The sequence below is a fragment of the Diabrotica undecimpunctata genome, chromosome 4 (assembly GCF_040954645.1).
Source record: "Diabrotica undecimpunctata isolate CICGRU chromosome 4, icDiaUnde3, whole genome shotgun sequence".
In the NCBI taxonomy this organism is placed as follows: domain Eukaryota; kingdom Metazoa; phylum Arthropoda; class Insecta; order Coleoptera; family Chrysomelidae; genus Diabrotica; species Diabrotica undecimpunctata.
Genome location: NC_092806.1, coordinates 83926624 through 83950177, shown reverse-complemented (window position 1 = coordinate 83950177; position 23554 = coordinate 83926624). Strand labels below are relative to the sequence as shown.

General features: G+C 32.2%; 1 protein-coding gene across 2 annotated transcripts in view; it reads right to left on the bottom strand.

The window, feature by feature from the left end:
* The window catches only part of Rcd1 (Reduction in Cnn dots 1), a 340758-nt gene that overhangs the window by 273184 nt on the left and 44020 nt on the right, over positions 1 to 23554 (bottom strand). For both annotated transcript variants that reach the window (XM_072529866.1, XM_072529867.1), the window contains exon 3: positions 15227 to 15488. In XM_072529866.1, coding sequence (XP_072385967.1) covers positions 15227 to 15488 — 262 coding nt within the window. The remainder of the gene's footprint in view (positions 1 to 15226; positions 15489 to 23554) is intronic.

Here is a 23554-nt window from a genome sequence, read left to right as displayed (position 1 = left end):
GTTGAATTAACTTCTTATGCAAGCGCAAATTATAAATTATTAACAGCACAGTCATTAAAGGATAAACAATACGATACATACATTCCAATATTTTTTACTCACGTAAAGGGAGTCATAAGGCAAATAGATTTAGAATTATCGGAACAGGAATTAAAAGAAATTATTAAACCGAAATTAGGATATAATTTTGAAGTAAGTCACGTAAAAAGAATTTCACGAAAAAATGACAAAAATGAAATTGTTCCAACAACTACAATTATTTACAGTTACATTTATAGGTCCACTTTTACCTACTAGGGTAATAATAGAAAAAATGGTGTATGAAGTCGAAAAATACGTGCCAAGAGTAATGCAGTGTCTTAAATGTCTAAGATACGGCCATATTAGTACACAGTGTAGATCAAAAGAACGCTGTCAAAATTGTGGAGAAGATCATAAAGTAGAAAATTGCCAAAAAAATGAACCAATATGCATTTATTGTAAAGAAAAGCATTGCGCCACTGATAAAAAAAATTGTTTAAAATTTAGTAGACAAAAGAGTATAAAAAAAACTATGGTCTATGAAAACTTATCATACGCTGAGGCTTCTTCTAAGCACGAAAGAAGTTTTTCAAGTGTAGCAAAAACTGACACAAATTCAAACCGATATACTGTTACTTTAAAAAGAAAGAGGTTAGCTATAACCCCAGAGATCGATGAAAGATTCGAAAAACGCAAAGAAATAATTTCAAATCCAATAATTTTAACAGAACCTGTTTTCAATAAATTTAAAAATATACCAAATTATAATAATAGTTGTGATGATAATAGCACTTTAAGTAAACAGATAAAAACTCGCGAATCAATATTAAATCTTATCAAAGATGATTTAACTTTTTCAAATATAGAAATTAAAAATAGTACACTTATTGAAAATATAAAAGACAGTATAACACAAATTCTATCAGACTATGAGTAACTTAAATATACTGCAATGGAATGCTAGATCAATTTTGTGTAATAAAGGTCATTTTGAAAAATACATTTTCGATAATAAGATTAATGTAGTGTTGCTTTCGGAAACCTGGTTAAAGGAATCTTCACATTTTTTTATTAATAATTTTAATATATTTAGACACGACCGTAATGACGGTTATGGAGGAGTTGCAATCTTATTAAAAAAATTCCTTACCTTTTTTCCTAAGCCAAAATTTACTCCAATAAAGTCCGTAGAATGTGTGTCGGTATCAGTGTCAATAAATAAAAATATCAAAATCCACCTATACTCTATATACGCCAAACCAAAACTAAACATTAGAGAAACAGATTGGGTTGCCTTTTTTGATAGCATAGAAAAGCCATTTTTGGTAGGAGGTGATTTCAATTGTCATCATACTGCATGGGGAAATAGTTATTCAGATATATCGGGTTCAAGGCTTCTCGCCTTGCGAGAAACGAAACATTAATACATAGATTTGGAAGTAATAATAAATCTGCTGTAGATATAACAATATGTTCTAGAGATATAACTTTAAATTGTGATTGGAAAACTGATATTATACCATTAGGTACTTCCAATCATTTTCCTGTTCTAATTGAAACACATTTTAATACTACTCAAGTATCCTTTAAGTGTAAAAACAAAGTTAATTTAAATAAATCTGACTGGTCCCTCTTCTCTCAGATAGTATATGAACAATTAGATGAAAGTAATAACGAAAGATCTTATAAAAGTTTTATAGAGTCACTAAATCATGCTACAAAACTAGCAATCCCACAGAAGAGAACAGAGATCAAATCAGAATTTAGCAAAGTTTGGTGGAATCAGAGATGTGCAAATGCCATTAATTGTCAACAAGAAGCTTTTTTGCTTTACAAAAGGCAGTCAAATTTAACTAACTATTTAAAATATAAAAATTCAGTAGCAGTCGCAAAAAAAATAATATTACAAAGCAAAAAAGATTCTTGGCAAAATTTTTGTAAACAACTTAACAGAAACACACCTATAAAAGATATATGGAAATATATAAAGAAAATAAAAAATACATTTAATCCTCCAAAAAATAGGATCCAGGTAGGGGATTGGGTAGAAATGTTCTTCAATAAAATTGCTCCAAGTTGGGTGGAAACAAATATTCGGCCGATTAGTTCACTGAGCACGGATGATATAGATAGGGAATTCTCAAGTATGGAAATAAAACAAAGCCTCAAAATTAACAATAATACAGCACCCGGAGTTGATAACATTTATTATAAAATGCTCGCTAGTTTGTCAGAATCAAGTATAGAAATTTTTCGCAAAATAATAAATACAACATGGAATCGGGCAGAATTTCCAAGAAGCTGGAAGGAATATTCAGCAATCCCAATTCTAAAGCCAAATCGAGATGCGGAAGATCCAGATTCATATAGAGCAATTTCTCTAGCTTCTTGTGTCTTAAAAACTTTAGAAAGAATGATCAAAGTCAGACTAGTTCATTGGCTTGAAAACAATAAAAAATTACCTAAATTACAATTTGGTTTCAGAAGAGGATGTTCAACCATTGAAAATGTAGGTAACCTAGTAAGTGATATAAATATCGCTTTTACTAACAACAAATCACTTCCAGCAATTTTTGTAGATATAGAATCAGCATATGATAATGTAATATTAGACATTCTCTATGAAAAAAATGAAAAAAATGGGAATTTCTCAAGCTTTGACCTCACGTATCAGATTACTATATTCCGATAGAACAGTTTCAATAAATATAAATGATGAAATATTGGGCGCTAAAACGACCAATATTGGGTTACCACAAGGAAGTATACTAAGCCCTGTACTATACTTAATATACACAGCAGATCTGGAATGTAAAATTAAATCTGAGACCATTTCTATACTACAATTTGCCGATGATATTTGTATATATTCACCATGTCAATATATCGAAGAAGGGTGCAAAAAATTAAATATAGCTTATAAGAACCTCAATAAATGGTGTAATGAAAATGGTCTAAAAATTTCCAGGAAAAAAACAGAAGTTTGCATTTTCACGAGAAAAAGAAAAAACATTCCAACCGAATTAACGTTGGATACAACAAAGTATAGCGTACGTGCATCAGTAAAATACCAAGGAATGCATCTAGATAAAAAAATGACATGGAAAAATCACATAGATTATCTAATCAAGAAAACAGAAAAAGGAATTAACATCTTACGGTCAGTATGTGGAACAAAATGGGGATCAGATCCAAATGTAGCAATCCTTCTGTACAAATCCTACATTAGGTCAATACTGGATTATGGTTGTTTCTTCTACGACCAAGCTTTAAAAAGTCAACTAGAAAAAATAGACCACGTAGTAAATAAGTGTCTAAGACTATGTCTAGGGGTTTTAAAAAGTACACCAATTGATTGTTTATTTGCAGAAGTAGCGGAAACTCCACTAAAATATCGCCGAAAGATTTTAGCTTCCAATTTTATAGCTAAATTAAGCTCCAAAAAAACCGACTTAGTCAAAAAAATTAATATACTGTTGACATCGGATCTTACCCACAGTTATTGGAAGTCGAAAAAAAGTTTAACTATTACAGAGTCATATTATGTAATACATAACGTAATAGAAGAAATACACTCTTCAGATATAGATCCATTATATAGTATAAATATTTACAACATCCATCCAATTAACTGTGTTTTTCTCCAAGATTATTCAAAATTTCACCCAAGAATTAGACAATACATATTTAAGCAAGATTTAGAAAAGTATCTTCCCAGATGTCGCTATATATGTATTCACCGATGCATCAAAGAGTAACAATAAAGTAGGTTGCGCTATATTTGATTCACATAATTACATTAAAAAATCTTATAAATTAAATGAAAAACTAACAATATATACTGCAGAATTAATCGCCATATTCGAAGCTCTTCTATATATAAGTAATATGAAAGTTACAGAAGAATAATTTGCAATTTGTTATGTGATAGTAAAAGTGCTGTTATCAAAATAAAAAATATCCACCAGGTCAATAGTAATTATATTTTTACCAAAATAATTACTAAACTTCATGAAGTACAATCTCAAAAAATTAATGTATCACTTGTTTGGATTAAAGGGCATTGAGGAATAAAAGAAAATGAAGAAGTAGACGAAGAAGCTAAAATAGGAAGTAGAACAGGAGAATATTTAAAGTATAAATGTCCTCACAATGAAATTGCTTGCCACGTAAAGCCCATATTACTAACAGAATGGAGAGAAATGTATAGAAGCAGTCCAAAAGGAAAATTTTATAAAAACATAGTTACCGAGCCTCCTAGCCAATCTTGGTTCTCAAGACTGTCGGGAAGTAAGCGGTTTTTCTCTGTATTGTGCAGATTAAGGTTCAACCATGTTTTAACTCCGCAGTATAAATATAAAATAAAATTATGTGATTCTCCTAATTGTCCATGTGGAGAAGAAGGTACAACAGAGCACATGATATTAGGCTGTTCTAAAATAAGTAATGAAGTAAAAGTATTAAGTGAAGAAATAACCGAAATATCCAAAATCACCTAACCCAATTATTAAGTTCAGAAGATTGTAATATTTATCAAATTTTGTATAAACATATTGTATGTATTAGATTCAGTTTATAGCCTATGTTTTTTTCCCTTCGTGCAAAGCCCTAAGTCTATCCGAGGTCCACCTGTCTCGTCTAAATGCTCTGATTGACCCCTGAGCGTCAAATTGTATCCTAGTCTAATATCCCAAATTATATAAGATAAAAAGATAAGAAAAAAAAAACAAATAAATAAATATATGTGTGTAAAAATAAAAAAAAAACACACAACAAAAGGAAATAATTCAAAACAAGCTGAATATGTTATAAGAGAAATAAAAATCTAAGGTATAATTGTAAAATTAGATATATAGGAAATATTTCTTTGTAAAATTAGAGCAGGACTATGATTGTATAGCAAACGAGAAGAAAGCAGGAGCACTCCTTTAGAGCTTCCGAATAAAAAAATACAAAATAATCCCATAAAGGTAAGATCGCGAATGGACAGAGACTCCGAAGCCAATAATGCGCGCGCACCCACCCACACACACACACACACACACACACACACACACACACACACACACACACACACACACACACACACACACACACACACACACACACACACACACACACACACACACACACACACACACACACACACACACACACACACACACACACACACACACACACACACACACACACACACACACACACACACACACACACACACATACACACACACACACACACACACACACACACACACACACACACACACACACACACACACACACACACACACACACACACACACACACACACACACACACACACACACACACACACACACACACACACACACACACACACACACACACACACACACACACACACACACACACACACACACACACACACACACACACACACACACACACACACACACACACACACACACACACACACACACACACACACACACACACACACACACACACACACACACACACACACACACACACACACACACACACACACACACACACACACACACACACACACACACACACACACACACACACACACACACACACACACACACACACACACACACACACACACACACACACACACACACACACACACACACACACACACACACACACACACACACACACACACACACACACACACACACACACACACACACACACACACACACACACACACACACACACACACACACACACACACACACACACACACACACACACACACACACACACACACACACACACACACACACACACACACACACACACACACACACACACACACACACACACACACACACACACACACACACACACACACACACACACACACACACACACACACACACACACACACACACACACACACACACACACACACACACACACACACACACACACACACACACACACACACACACACACACACACACACACACACACACACACACACACACACACACACACACACACACACACACACACACACACACACACACACACACACACACACACACACACACACACACACACACACACACACACACACACACACACACACACACACACACACACACACACACACACACACACACACACACACACACACACACACACACACACACACACACACACACACACACACACACACACACACACACACACACACACACACACACACACACACACACACACACACACACACACACACACACACACACACACACACACACACACACACACACACACACACACACACACACACACACACACACACACACACACACACACACACACACACACACACACACACACACACACACACACACACACACACACACACACACACACACACACACACACACACACACACACACACACACACACACACACACACACACACACACACACACACACACACACACACACACACACACACACACACACACACACACACACACACACACACACACACACACACACACCTATACACGTTTCGCAATATTTGTGGCATCACATACTATATCCTCAATTGTGGCAAATCAGTGTAAACATACCATGATACTGGCACCCGTCGCGCAGAGTGTTTATGGATAGGAATTACTTTGATACACTCCATGGTATTAATATTATCGACGAATATAATTGTGGCACCGGATTCCACAAATATTTTGTCATCAGAAACTGTGTGCAAAAGATGCCACAAATATATACGTAACACATTTTCTGTGTTTCGGGGTTCCATAAGTATTGCTGTATATACAGTGTGTTTGAAAGCCATGTTGCCATATTTGTTATGGAAACAAGTTGGAGCTTTACCTTTTCTGTGATATGGATATAATAGTTTTATGAGCAATGAGTGTTTTTAAATAACATGTATATAGGGTTTTTATCGCGGTTCTCAAAGAATTAGTTTGTAACCACATTTTGAAATTATCTTTATTATAATTATTATGAAACACACATATAGATATCTAATATAGATAATGTAAATTTAAAACAAACTATCTTTAAATTGAAATTCTTATGACACTACTTTACTTTACTTAATCAGTAGACCCATTTGTACCTTTCGGTGTTGGGCCGTTTAAAATACAATTCATTACATTACACTATTTGACGGTCTTCTGAGGTGTCCTAGCTCTTAACGAACTTTCTCCATTCCTTCCTATTGGATGCCATCTGTGTTGCTTCCTGCCAAGTCTTACCCTTACTCTGTAGTATCTGCGAGATGTCACTGTTCCATTCTTTAATGGGTCTTCCTCTTCTGTCCTTCCCTATTGGTTTGGCGTCCCACACTCTTTTAACTTGTCTATTATTGTCCATCCGGGTTAGATGTCCGAACCATGCCAATTTTTTTTCTTTGATTGTCTCGAGTATCGGTTTGATTTTGAGTCTTTCTCTTATTTCTTCATTTCTGATTCTATCAGTTCTTTTTACTCCTATCGTTTTTCTGAGGTATTTCTTATGACACTAATTAAATTATATTAACAAAATTTGGTACCTTTCTGTTACTGAATGCCTAAATGAAACTGTTTTCCAAAATAAAAAAATTTAATCACCACTCAATGTCTTCGTTGTCAGCCTCGGTTATCCTTCCTTTTGTGAAGTTGCATTGAAAACCATTTTAAAATATTTTTCTTCTTAATAGCATTTATAAATCGGTAAAATATTCTTCCTTTTTTTATTTGCTTTTTTGTTTATTCTTCTTTCTAATAATCTATTTTGCTCTTCCAATCTCCAATCACCATATACATAATATAATTTTTATTCTCCAAATAATACTCTCTTAATTCTATTTTTTAATCTTTATCTAATATACTTTCCACTACTGAATTACTGATTACTGACTATCTTGAATACTGCATTAATGACTATTGAATACTGTACTAATAAGCTAATACTGACTATACTGACTGACTGACTGACCATCTTGAATCCAAATCACATCGTATTTATATCATTCATGTTCACGAATATTCTTGAAAGGAAATATATTCGAATCCTTCTATTTCATAGACACTACAATGTTCGCGACATTCTACTCCAAAAAAGGTTAAATTCTTTCTATTGACGTCTTATTTTAGAGTTCTAGATAATTATTTACTCTTCTATCGAGAATTTTATGGAAATTTAGGCTTTTCAGATCAGAATGTAAACTTTCTATAATACCATAATTATTAAAATAACCAAATACATTGCAAAATAAAAATCTTTTTAAACTTATTATTATGCTAATTTCTTAAGAATGCCCCCATATAAATACTTTTTATAATATTCTCTAGTATATAACTTATAAATTATTTCTTTAATCACTATTTAAGTTCATTCTAGATTACCTTCGTTTCTCCTATATTTAATATTATCTCAATATTATATATATATATATATATATAATATAATATGTGGATCCCCCTAAATAATAGAATAGAGTTATTTCTGTCCTTGTTTAAAAAAAAATATAAAAACGATGACACCCGTCGACTTTTAATACATATAAATGTGTGCCTTTTAAGGAAAAATTTAAATGTACAGGGTAATTCAAGCATGTCTGGCATACTGCATAAGTTTTATTTTTAATAGACTTGGCTGTATATTTTTTATTTTTAAAAGCTGCTTAATAACCAGATCTCGACGAACTATATCATGTATCACGTAGGGTCTATTATGAATAATACAGGGTGGAACTTTAAAATTATACAGTGTGTAAACCACTCATGGAATACAATTGTTTGCGTCCTTATTTTAGAAAATTATAAAAAACGCCTCGTCTGTTACTTTTAAATTCAAATGTGCGCTTTTAAACATAAATTTAAATGTACAAGATGATTCATAAGGGCAGAAGATTCAAGGACACAAACAATTTTATTCCATAAGTGGTTTCCACACTGTTTAATTTCAACAGTTTTATTAAAAGTAAAGCTTTTGGACTATGGTAGGCTTGCCTGAGTCACCTTGTCCACTATATTTAAAAAGCGCATATTTATATTCGACGTGCTTCAGCATTTTTTATAGGACCACTAAAGCTTGCGGGGCACATAAGCTAAATCCAATTTAACCTATGCAATATTTTTTCACCGATTTTCACTAATTTTTCACCAGGAGTGATTCTGCTCGCTTAAAGTTCAAGCTTGCAGGATTCAAACAAAAAACTTCTTGCCTATGACATTTTTTTTCACACATTTTTCACCAATTAATTATCACCATAATAATTTTTCACCACCGAACCACCCTTAAGGGGAGCGATTCTCCTGGATTACGGTTCAAGCTGGCAGAATTTAAAAAAATATATTTTTGCCTATGCCATATTTTTTCACCCAGTTTTATAAATTATAACTTATACTTATAACTAAAATAAAAAGTGTTCTGTTCTGCACCCCTAAACCAATCTTGGAACGTCTGAGGTGAATAGGGCATGTAATGCGGATGGAACAAAATGACCCAGCTAGAAAACGCTCCTTGATAGACCCATTGGTCAGAGAAGAAGAGGAAGACCTAGAACAAGGTTCCTTGATAACATCCATGAAGACATGAAAAATATGGAAATACGTGCTTGGCGGAGAGAGAAAGGCGATGGTTAGGGACGACTGGAGAGAAATTCTTGAGGAGGCTAGGACCCACGTAGGGTTGTAAAGACGGAATGATGATAAACCAATCTTATTTGGAAATGTTACTGCTAGCTTAATATCCGAGCCAGCGAAATTGGAAAAAAAATATTTTTGAAATGCCACAGTGTTCTGCTAGGATTTTACAAATTCATTACCACCCTAGTAATTATTCACCCCTCAATTCACTCCTATCGGAAGTCAATAATTCTGTTACGTTAAAATTTAAGGAGAAAAAATATTCTTTAAAATTTCACCGTCCTGTACTTATAACTGAAATAAAACAGTGTTCTGTTAAGTTTTTACTAAACTTTGACAATCTTAATCATTTTTCCCCCTAAATCAATCTTATTTAGTAAAGTTCTTACTAGCTTAATATTCGAGACAGCGAAATTTAAAAAAATAGTTTAAATACCACCGTGTTCTGCTAGGTTTTTGTGAATTTATTACCACCCTAGTTTTTTCACCCCTTAACTAACTCATTAATACCTGTTAATTTTTACCTACATCCAACTGACAATAAATATAATATCGACATAAAATTAAATAATATAAATATATTTAAATTTTTGAAATTCAGCTAATATAAATCTATACTAAACTTTGACAATCTTAATCATTTTTCCCCCTAAATCAATCTTATTTAGTAAAGTTCTTACTAGCTTAATATTCGAGACAGCGAAATTTAAAAAAATAGTTTAAATACCACCGTGTTCTGCTAGGTTTTTGTGAATTTATTACCACCCTAGTTTTTTCACCCCTTAACTAACTCATTAATACTCTGTTAATTTTTACCTACATCCAACTGACAATAAATATAATATCGACATAAAATTAAATAATATAAATATATTTAAATTTTTGAAATTCAGCTAATATAAATCTATTTTACTACTCAAATAATCTAAACTAGCTGTTCTGTCCAACCTGTAATTTCCGTCATATTTGAATATTCTTAAAATATTTGTCTGCTAAAATGTTTTCCAAGTAATATAAACTCTTTATGTTATACAACTAACCTAAACAGTATATTTAATACCCTTCTTATTTAAATAATATTAAAATATTTAATACCTAAGCTTTTTTCCAAATTTTCAGGTACCAAATAAATACAAATTCTTGAGGAGGCTAGGACCCACGTAGGGTTGTAAAGACGGAATGATGATAAACCAATCTTATTTGGAAATGTTACTGCTAGCTTAATATCCGAGCCAGCGAAATTGGAAAAAAAATATTTTTGAAATGCCACAGTGTTCTGCTAGGATTTTACAAATTCATTACCACCCTAGTAATTATTCACCCCTCAATTCACTCCTATCGGAAGTCAATAATTCTGTTACGTTAAAATTTAAGGAGAAAAAATATTCTTTAAAATTTCACCGTCCTGTACTTATAACTGAAATAAAACAGTGTTCTGTTAAGTTTTTACTAAACTTTGACAATCTTAATCATTTTTCCCCCTAAATCAATCTTATTTAGTAAAGTTCTTACTAGCTTAATATTCGAGACAGCGAAATTTAAAAAAATAGTTTAAATACCACCGTGTTCTGCTAGGTTTTTGTGAATTTATTACCACCCTAGTTTTTTCACCCCTTAACTAACTCATTAATACCTGTTAATTTTTACCTACATCCAACTGACAATAAATATAATATCGACATAAAATTAAATAATATAAATATATTTAAATTTTTGAAATTCAGCTAATATAAATCTATACTAAACTTTGACAATCTTAATCATTTTTCCCCCTAAATCAATCTTATTTAGTAAAGTTCTTACTAGCTTAATATTCGAGACAGCGAAATTTAAAAAAATAGTTTAAATACCACCGTGTTCTGCTAGGTTTTTGTGAATTTATTACCACCCTAGTTTTTTCACCCCTTAACTAACTCATTAATACTCTGTTAATTTTTACCTACATCCAACTGACAATAAATATAATATCGACATAAAATTAAATAATATAAATATATTTAAATTTTTGAAATTCAGCTAATATAAATCTATTTTACTACTCAAATAATCTAAACTAGCTGTTCTGTCCAACCTGTAATTTCCGTCATATTTGAATATTCTTAAAATATTTGTCTGCTAAAATGTTTTCCAAGTAATATAAACTCTTTATGTTATACAACTAACCTAAACAGTATATTTAATACCCTTCTTATTTAAATAATATTAAAATATTTAATACCTAAGCTTTTTTCCAAATTTTCAGGTACCTAATAAATACAAATCTTTTAATCTTCTGACAATAGGTGCGCAAGGTGTCTCGATTCGCCTTTACAATTAGCTAATTAAAGTAAAGGATGTAATAAAATTATTGGAATTTGAATATTTCTTACCTGCTTATTATTATGTAAAATATAACAATGCCATTGTATTTACTAAAACTCAACTTGATTTCAGCTATTTTATATTCATAAAAGGGTACTCACGACGCGAATCCGAGTAACTTTTTTAAAACAGTTAAAATTTATAATTTTTGTAACAAAGTATTTTCATATTTTCAATAGTTAGACTATTCTATATTTAAAATATTCAACATATTTAAACATTTAAAAAGTATATATTATTTAGCACAGAGTAACATTTGAGAATGCTTTTTAATTTGGGTAGTCAAGAAAAAAATGACAAGTCTGTTAAAAATATAGTAAAAAACTAAAAATATTGTAAATATGTGGCTGATAGAATTGGTGTGGTTGGTTAACATTTAGTAAAAACGTGTAGTTGGTTAACATTTACTAAAAAGAGATCAGTTTCTTATTTTGAATAAAGTGCAGTATAATTACAAACAAAATCTACCCCTTTAATTTTAACCTATAATACCAGAATTATTGACTCCCCACTAGGGTTAGTCTTGGGATAAAAAATTACTCAAGTACTAATAAATTCGTAAAAACCTAGCAGAACACTGTGATATTTCAAAATTTTCTTTTTTAATCCACTGGCTCGAATATTAAGCTAGCGGAAACGTTTCCAAATAAGATTGATTTAGGGGTGGAAAATTATCAGGGTGGTCAAGGTTTAGTAAAAACTTAACAGACCACTTTTTCATTTCAGTTGTGGAATTCGGTGAAATTGCAAAAGAAGATTTTTTCACTTTAAATATTATCCCAACAGAATTATTGACTTCTCATAAGGGGTAGTTGAGAAGTGAAAAATTAATAGGGTGGCAATAAATTCAAAAAAATCTAGCAGAACACTTGGTATTTGAAAAATATATTTTTTTAATTTCGCTGGCTTGAATATTAAGCTTGCGGGAACGTTTCCGAATAAGATTGGTTTACAGGTGGAAAATTATCAAAGTGGTCAAATTTTTTTTAAGTAAATATTTTTTTAATATTTAGGTATTTTATCTTATTAAATATTAACAAATTCAGGATCAGTCTAGATTATTATGCATTTTTTCGCGGTCAACCTAATAAAATTTCACCTAATTTTTGTTGCAATTAATGTTCGACTCAAAAAATCACGAATAACTCACAAATTAAAGCAGTTCGGAATAAGGAATGCTTAAAAACTAATGAAGTATCAAAAAATAACATTTCATTACAATACTAAAATACAGAGTGTTCCATTTAAGAAAACTCATTCCAAATGTTGACCCACCTTGTATACTATACTATACAAAAATTAAATATTTAGCTATTTATTTAATATTTATTTATATTAAATTGCCGGAGAAGTTGATTTGAATGCAAACACAGTGAGGAATATTTTGAAAAGAAGCCACTATCATTGTTATAAAGTGCAGACAACTCAAGAAATATTTCCTGAAGATCAATTTAAACGGATGCAATTTTGTGAAATTATGATGGAGAGATGCCATGCAAATAATAATTTTTTTAAAAATATTTTGTTTACAGATGAGTCCACCTTCACAATTCACAAGAAACATAATCCATCCGTTGTACATTATTGGTCTCTGGAGAATAAGCATTTGAGTGTCTGTGCGTACGCAATATCCACACAAGTTGAATGTTTGGACTGGAATTTTATGAGACCATATTATTGGTCCATTTTTCATTGAATGCAATTTAAACGCAGTCAAATATCTCCAATTACTGCAAAATCACCGAAATTTGGTTTCAACAAGACGGCTATCCTGCATATAATGCAAAAGCCGTTAGAGACTATTTAGCGTTAATTTTTGCTGAACGTGTCATTAGTACAGACTGTACAATTAAATGGCCCTCCCGGTCACCCGACTTTGCTCCTCTAGATTTTTATTTTTGGGGGATGCTAAAAACGAAATTGAACAGGCATGAGTTCGAACGAGCCACCAACTTAAAGGAACTGAAAGAAAAGATAATCCAACTTAGCCAAAACATATCGGCAGATTAACTCAACGCCATAACAAATGCGTTGTGTAATACATATGGTTACTGTTCGTTACAATTTGGTGGTTAGTTTGAACATTTAATTACCTACGAATTTTATTTGGTTTAGAATTTCTAATTGTTTGTAATTATTTTTAATTTAAATAGTAGTGTTGGAATTATTTTTTATTTGATTTCATTTTTATGGAACTAATTTTTATTTTCACACCTACTATCTCTAAAAAATCTAAACGAAAATATGGTTTTAAAGATATTATTTGGAAAATACCAAATATCTTATTTTTAATTAAAAGACGTAATTTTTCGTCCAGTTTAAATTTAATATAACAAACCTACACTTTCCAAATGCTTTACTAGTACTGTCTTTATTTATTATGCTTTATGAAAGGCCAACCCACGAACCCATGCAATACGCATAATATACCAAACTAGTTCTGTTCTGTTCGTTACCACATTATTAAAATCAAAGTGTCGTTACTTTGACGACGCGACGTTGCCAAATAATTTTGTATGAAGCTTTTTTATTGTGGCGTCATAATGCAGTTTATTATTTTTATTGGGAATAAGGCACAATGTGACTTTAAAATAAGCTTATTTTGATGTTTAAATTTCCAATTCGAAAATCGTACTTAAAATACGAAACATTAATAAATTTTATTTATATAAAACGATTTCCGAAGTGGAAATCAAAATGTTAAATTAAACTTATTGTAAAGTAAAATTGTGGCATATTCCCAATAAAAAACAGTAAGCTGTCATTTAAATCAATTCGCCCAAATTTGATTATCTTAGAACATTCATAGCTAAAAAGACAACAGGTCAAATAAAACCCAATAAGTTTGGCAACGTTGAACTTCCCCCATTCTGTTGAATTTATTTTTTCCACTAATGCATTTTCGACGATATAAAGGGCGGACCTAATATACCTCTCTCTTTTTAAACAGGTGTTTCTCACTCCATCTCACGTAAGGTCCATACTGACGATAGATTATTACCCAGACTGTATATGTATATATAATAAGCTCACTAAACTTATCACAAATTAATACATTATACTCATACTTAAAAAATGGGTTATTAATTTTGTCTGAGTGAATGTTTGAGTACCTATTGCGTCATTGTATGGTGTTAACAAAGGTTCAGTAAGTAAAATACATTGTTTTACGCTCGCTCTTTTTATATTTTTACATTTTATAAACCTGTTTCTTACCTGTAAAATATCAAGGTAACTCCCCAAATATGGTGCATGTAAGTTGTCAATCATAGTCTGGTGTAACCACTGAATTAACTTGAGTTCCCATGACACGGAAGCTAAAAGTCGCCTCACTCTTTGCACACCCTTGTCGACCACTGTTCTTCTTAAAAGTGGTTCATTTTGGCTTCCACTATATGCCAATTTGGAAAGATTGAAGTTATTGAGAATGTTGACCATGCCATTAAAAACCTTATTTTGATTACTTGTCCAGTTTGATCTAAAAAATATTAAACTAAGAGGTAAATAATGACATCTAAAAAAATCAGGATTGTTCTGGTTAATTCCAGTAGAAAAGCAAACTATGCCCGAGCCCAGTCTGGGGAAATTATGACGTTAATCTCTTGTAACGCTAAGGAGCTGACATCACAATACCAGTATATCTGAACAAATTTGAAAATGCATGGGATCTATGTAAGAGTGAAACAAGCAGCGAGTGGCGTGACGTCACAGCCAAAGGGGGCATTAAGCTTAGAGTGCCTATACGGCTAAATGTACAGAAACGTGCGAGGTGTCACGTGACTTAACGAATATAATACGATTACATGACAAAATCCAGTATCAAAGTGAAACGTGACATATGTGACATGTCTACATTTTATGTAGAAAGTGATATATATATATTTATCATAATCTTTATATTCCTTTATTTCCTCAATAACCTCCAGGCGGTAAAGATTCAAGGAATTTAGCGAAAAAATAAAAAAAAAATTAAAGGCGTACCAATGGTACGAAGATGGAACAGACATTAAAAAAAATTTGCAAAAAAACTAGGAAGGACACAGTATCCTCTGCCAAGAATTACTCCTAGAAGATGCCGTTATTAATTTCCAACACATTTACAACAATAATTAATGAAACTATGTTTATGCTTACACCTGAAATGCTAAGATATATGGTTGTATGTTCTTACACAATACGGGAAGGCATGAATGCAATAGACCTCAATGGCAAATGATGGAATTAAGAACCATGGGAAAAGTACCAGTGTTTGCAACATATATACCGAATTAATTTTGTGAAATTTAACGGAAGAAGATAAAGAGCTTTGGAGAAGTGAAGCAGTAACTTCATGTTTGACTTAGCTACAGACTAGCATCTCATCGCTCAAGCATAAAGAATTACCCAACGTTAAAGATGAACTATATAAATTACTAACGCCATCATATTGTATAATTTTGTCATTCGTAACGTTGGTCCGCATCGCTGTTCCTTATCTATGATGTATTTTTTAATTCACTTAGAGACATAAATGAGAAAGACGTGGTTCAACTTTATATCAATATCCCCCAGTCCATGTAGAAGTCACTACAGAGCTGCATGATCACTATGAAGAAATACCTTTGGTTCATAAGAATATTTGTGAAAATGTATACAAGCCTTCACCACACCTAAAAGTTCTCTTCTGTCAACGCAATAGACGGGACTGGCGCTTTGTCCCGTAAAAACTGCACTATTATTATTCGGAATAATTTGGTAATTAAAGGTATACAACTATCATGACGACGACGACGATGAACATGGTTTCTCCCAAAAAAATATTTAGATCGTATCAGAGCCATTTTTAAAAAATAAAGATTTGAATAATTGAGATTACGATATGAATCTGCATACAAGACCGTCGGAATTAACAACCCCAAAAAAGTTGTTTTAGCTGTTGGGACTAGATGTAACTCGACGTTTGATACAGCACGCAGTTGAAATTAAAACGGCCCTTACTTTCTTCTATGACAGTAATCCAAAATTATTACTAAACAGAATCCAAAAAGCAGAATGGGATTTACTAAAACCAATAGCAGGTTTCTTAAAAGACTGCAAAAAAAAATTACAGACTTACTAGGAGAGGAAAAGTATGTCACGGTTCTCAGTGTGGTCATGTACTTAAATTTATTACCTACTCGACTATCTCGACAAAAAATTTTAGAAATTAATACTGACCAAAACAATGACGATAAATTCAACCTGAAACACTTTTTTATAGCAGCAAGAAATAAGATCATCAAATAATAAAATAAAACAAATAGAGTGTACTGTATTTCTCTAGTAATCGATCTTGGAAGCTTTCGATTTATCGGAATGGGGCTGTTCCTTGAAAAAAGAAACAGAATAAAACTCAGAGAATTATATCAAAAATATGAAAAAATGAGCCTCAACCTAAAAGCAACAAAGAAGAAAGTTGGATCTTCTTCTCTAGTGGCGAGGACGATCTCAAAATTTTGTCATAGAAATCCCTCCCCAGTGATTGGAATGTTGGAATACTTTGCACCATACACAAAAAAAAGGAGATATCTTTGAATACTTAACGGTAGTTAAAAACCTGAAATACCATTTAAAGAGGGTGTTACTCGACAAAAAACTAATATAGGAGAATTTCAATTCTGTGCTAATTCAGATCGAGGGAGTCTTGAATTCTAGACCTATGTTTGCACTCTCTAATGACCCAACTGACCTAACGCCAATTACTCCTTCCCATTTCCAGATTGGCCGTCCCATTACAACCATTCCTGATACTGACTTAAGCAGAATTCCAATAGGCTCCAACTACAAAATAATTCGTCATAAGTATCAACAACTTTGGAATCTTTATGTGAAAGAATACATTTCGCAACTGCAACATCAATACAAATGGAAAGAATCTTCGCCTTTGAAGATTAGAACGTTAGTAATAATTCGTAGTTATCAACCATATCCTACCATGGTATCAAGGGTATCAGGGTGTATCAAGGGGGAATCTGCATACAAGACCGTCATATGCTACCATTACGACCAATAGTCAGCTCTATCTATGAAGGTAATGAACCACGTGTTAGACTTGTCGATGAGGAGCGTCAAAACAGGGATATTGATATTTGTCCTTTTGTGGAAGCTAGTGAACCCTGCAATAGTGTACACATTGCTAGGGAAGTTAACGTGAATGCTCGAACTGTCCAACGAGTTCTCAAAAGGAATGGGTATCACTGTTTTAACATACAACCAACACAAGAACTGTTTCCGGAAGATAACTTTAGGCGAATGGAATAGTTTTGTGAATTTATGTTAGATAAACAGAATGAAAATGTACACTTTTTAAAAATATTTTATTTTCTGACGAATCTTCAATTCTCGGAAAAATAAGCACCTCAGTGTTGCAGTGCGAACGCAGCATCCGCAAAAGTTAAGTTAGTTAATAAAGGTTAGGTTATCAAAACAAACAAAATTTTGCTGATTTATTTTTATAAAAACTTTTTAAGTTTTGAAAGCATATTAAAAATAATATTGTGCGTAATAGTTAAGTCGGTTATTGCTTTTTTATATTTCATAAATAATAGACCGCAAAAAGCCAAGGATTACTAAAATATTTTAAGATAAAATTTTGAGGTTATAATGACCAATAATTTTGTAGCGCTTGTGTCCAAGATCTTGGTACTGATGAAAAGCAAATAATAGTTGCCGTAACGACAGTTGCCCTTTAAGGATACACATTGCAGAAAAATGCTCTGGCTTGTCCACATCTGAGATACGGGCAATTATTTTGCAGAAACGTCTATTTATGTACTTTTGCGCTACCTGTCGTGATGCATTTAAGAGTGTTCCTATATTTGTGCGAATATTTGCCAAGCTGGAAGAAGAAATCACCAGTCTCAAAGAAAAGATTACATTAATGGAAAATAGCAATTCACACACAACAGCCAATTCAGTTGTTTATGAAGTACAACAACATAGAATAGAATAGAATTTATTTAATCAATATACAAAAATAGTTTTGTTTTTGACAAGTCAAAGGAATAGTGACAATACATATAAAACATATAAAATTTTTGGCGAATTTAAACATTACAAACATGTATATATTTAATATTAACAATTAAAAAAAAACGACAAACACACTTTGTCGAATTATAAAAAACATGAAATATAATTATAATAGGCAACTACCCTGACCAAACTAGTACTATTGTGTAAAAGCTGTACTTAGATACCCCGTTTTTGAATAGAAACAATGTTTCAAAAAGTGTGATTTGATTTTAAGCTTAAACGATAGCAAGTGAAGACTTTTTACTTCATCTGGCAAAAAGTTATACAAACTAACATCAGTCGAATTTTTTATGCTCTTTGTCAACCTAAAACGTTGTGCTCTAATAGCATCTCTAGATCTTGTATCGTGATCATGGACGTTGGAGTTTATGTTAAACTTACCTTTGTTGGCATGAATTTCAATCAGCGTCTCATATATATAGAGTGAACGTAGTGGCATAATACCTAAATCCAGAAATAAAACTAACAGTGTTCCCTATACGCTGCTCTTGCAAGTATCCTCACTACTCTTTTTTGTAATTTAAAAATTCGATCTGCGTAAGAAGAATTACCCCAAACAGTTATTCCGTACTGTAAATGGCCATGAACTAGTACAAAGTAGCACATTCTAAGGGTATTTTTAGGAATCATATAAACTAAGTTGCGTATTAAAAATATACTTGTAGCAAGTCTAGAACTTAAGTAATCTATAGGAGCACTCACAATCCAAATTATCGTCTAGAAAGATTCCTAATAGTTTAACACTATTTCTTGAGATATACTTCCAATCAGAACTAAAAATCAAATTCTGATTTTTCTCTTCATTTAGCTTTAGCCCATTATGTGAAAACCAGTTTTTCCTTTCTGGGTATCACTATCTATTTTAATTTTTAAATTATTCTGATTAATATCAGTATTTATGAGAGTTGTATCATCTGCGAAGCAAACACATTTTATAGGAAAAGTGTCGTGAAATAAATCGTTCAGATAAATAAGAAACAAAGTGGGTCCTAATATCGAACCTTGAGGTACACCATATTCGACAGTGTTGAACTCAGAATAGCTGTTATTAAGAAAAACTGCCTGTTTTCTATTTGTTAGGTATGATCTAAATAGATTAAGAGTGTTTCCCCTAATACCGTATTTATGCATTTTTTCCAACAGTAATTCATGCGAAACACAGTCAAAAGCTTTGGTAAGTCACACAATGTCAAAGACACAAAATGACCTTCTTCCAAGCCATCAACTATATCTCTCACAATTTTCTGTATAGCTAGTGTAGTGCTACACTTTTTTCTAAAGCCATATTGATTACAGTGAAGTATTTTGTGTTTTTCTAGATATTCTACCAAACGAACATTTAGAATACTCTCAAAAATTTTGCCGAAAATGGGAATGATTGAGATGGGACGGTAATTTCCAATTTATTCTAAAGCTCCCTTTTTGAACACTGGTAGCACTTTTGTTACTTTTAAAACATCTGGGAAAATCCCCTCAGTAAGACAATTATTATAAAGTATAATTAATTTGTCAATAATAATATAGATTGTTTCCACAATTATTTTTTTGTTTAAGAAATAAAAATCCGTGCAGTGTGAATTTTTCAATCAGGTAATAAAAATAAAGAGTCGCAAGGAGAGTGTACATCTTTCAAAAAATCTATGGCTACATTTTCATTTGTAGAATTAAAAGAACTTCTAATATGTTTAGCCACTGAAGTAAAGTAATTATTGAAATCGTTTGATGTAATCGCGCTTGGACAGACTTTTTTATTTTGAAATTTATTTCTGTGATAATTTATAACTTTCCAACTATCACGAGATATATTTTCTGAATTGGAGAAAAAATTCTCATAAGCCAGTTTTTTCTTTAATGATATTGTTGATTTATAGTCCTTCTTAATTTTTTTATACTCACTATATTCCTTTGTAACATCAGCAATTATCTTGACTGTGGAAAGATTTTTTCGCATTTCTATTAGTTCATCATCAAACCAAGAAATTGGAGCTTTACTGTGAGTTCGTGATTTTTTTAATGGAAAATTAATTTCAGTTAACTTAACATATATTTCGTTAATAAATTGAGCTAATTCTGTTGCTGTTTTGAGAGAAACAACTGAAGCCCAGTCAACGTTGTTTAACGACTGTTTTAACATCCGCATGCCATTACTTGTTATATGTCTTCTGTATGTATTAGCACTATTATTTTTTTCAGATTTTATTTTTAAGTAGAGAAATTGTGCAAGATGATCAGAAATACATGGGTCCACAATTCCACAACCAACTATCTCACTGCTTATGTTTGTTAAGATGTTATCTAAACAAGTTGCTGATCTAGTTGTGATTCTAGTAAATTCATTAATATTTATGGTTAAGCCAAAAGTAGAAATTAGATCACAGAAAATGTTTAATTCATTAGAAGCTTTTTTGAAATCAATGTTGAAATCTCCAATTATTATTATTTCTAAAAAATTAGCAGAGCAAAACTCCAATAACTTTTCAAATAGCTCTAGAAAAACTTTAAAATTCCCATTTCAGGTTCTATACACTGTTAATAAAATAGTTTTAATATCTATAATTTCTAATGCACAAAATTCACCCTCATATTCACATGATATATCATTTAAGCAAATTGGTCGTGTAGAGATTTTATTATCGCTAAAAATTACAACACCTCCATGTTCCCTTACCTTCCGACAATAAAAAGTTGACAATAAATACCCATCAAGCTTTAATATTGTTAATTCATTTTCTCTGAGCCAGTGTTCAGAGAAATATAATATATTTTATCTTTTATTTTCAAAAAAATATTAAGCTGATCTATTTTGTTTAATAAACTTTGTGTGTTTACATGTAAAATATTAACTAGACTAATCTGGTCAGAGTGTTTGCTAAAGATTTTTGTTTAATATAAAATGGTACAGATTTATTCAAAACAACACTTTCACTTCTGTCTTTTTCGGTTGATGTATCTAGTTTGTCTAGAAAATTTATCGACGGAATGTTTTCTGCGAAAAAAATATTCACTCACCTCTATGCCCTTCGGCCACGTCTGTGGTTGAAAAAGAATATCCCTCAATTCTGCATCTGCCGTGATTCTGAAGGAATTGGATCTATTTACCTTGTTCGCGTACAAAGTGCACGAGAACTCATGTCCGGGGAACTTTGTTTGTAGATATATTTCCAATTTTTCTGTACTATAAGATTGTTTATACTTTGCGGCATAAATCCACACTTTGTAACAATTGTTATATTTTCACGTATCTCTTGTATACTTTTGATTTTCTTTCCATCATTTTTAGCGACGGAATTTGGAGGAAGACCGGCAACACCGCTTTGTTTGTTTGTATTTGGCATATAGATAGAGCTCAAAATCTTATGATTTATAAAATTCCTGAATATAACTCTAATGTTTTAGCTGATCGCATTAGCCATGACAAATCTCAGGTGTGTGAGATCTTTCGTTTACTTGGCTTACAGCAAGAGGAATCCACCATATCACATGTTATCCGAGTTGGCAAAGTGTCCAGTGAAATTGGCTCTTAAGTCTAGTAATAAGCTTCGAAATACTGTTTATAGAATATCAAAGGATCAAACTAAGATGGAACAAGACGCTTATAAGGCAGCTAAAAAGGAACTAGAGGAAAGAAAATCTGCTGGCGATGAAAATTTATGCATTAGATACCGCAGTGGTGTTCCTACAGTTTGTGAAGTTAAACTACAAAAAAACTAGTATCCTTCCCATTAACAGTTTTTTATAAAAATGTTGGAGGCATTCATACAAAGATTTCCGAGATCCTGAAAAGTATTTCCTGCTGTTTGTACAATATAATTATTTTAGTGGAGAGTAACTTGAATAATAACATAACTGATTGTGAAATTAAATGTGATGGTTTTAGTATCTACAGATGTGATAGATCCCAGAGAACCAGTACAAAGTTGAGTGGTGGTGGTGTATTAGTGTTTGTTAACAACAAACTAAAATCACAAACCATTAGTCTTCGTGAAGATTGGGTTGAGCAAATATATATCTTATGTCAATTTAATGAAGTCAAGTTTGTGGTCGGTGGTGTTTACATACCTCCACAATCACCTCGTGAAGTATACAACTGGCATTGTCAAACTGTGGAAAATGTTGTTTTACAATACTCAGCACAGGATATCTATGTTTTTGGTGATTATAATCTTCCCAATGCATCATGGGAGAATGACGAGTTTGGTGTAATGGTGCATTGTCCTGCAAGTGATCCAGCTGTGAATATTGCTTAAGCCTTTGGTTTTTTAAAATTGTATCAACATAATATATTGCTTACTTTGTGCCATTGAAGAAATATAGAGCTTTAACTGTTCCCAAGTGGTTCTCTGCTGATCTTAGAAGACTGACTCTGGAGAAAAAATATGCTCACTATATTTATGTTAATAATCGTACTGATGATGACTATATTAGATTTTCCCAACTAAGAGCTGAATGTAAACAACTGTCTGAAATTTGCTTCAGCGACTATATTAAAGG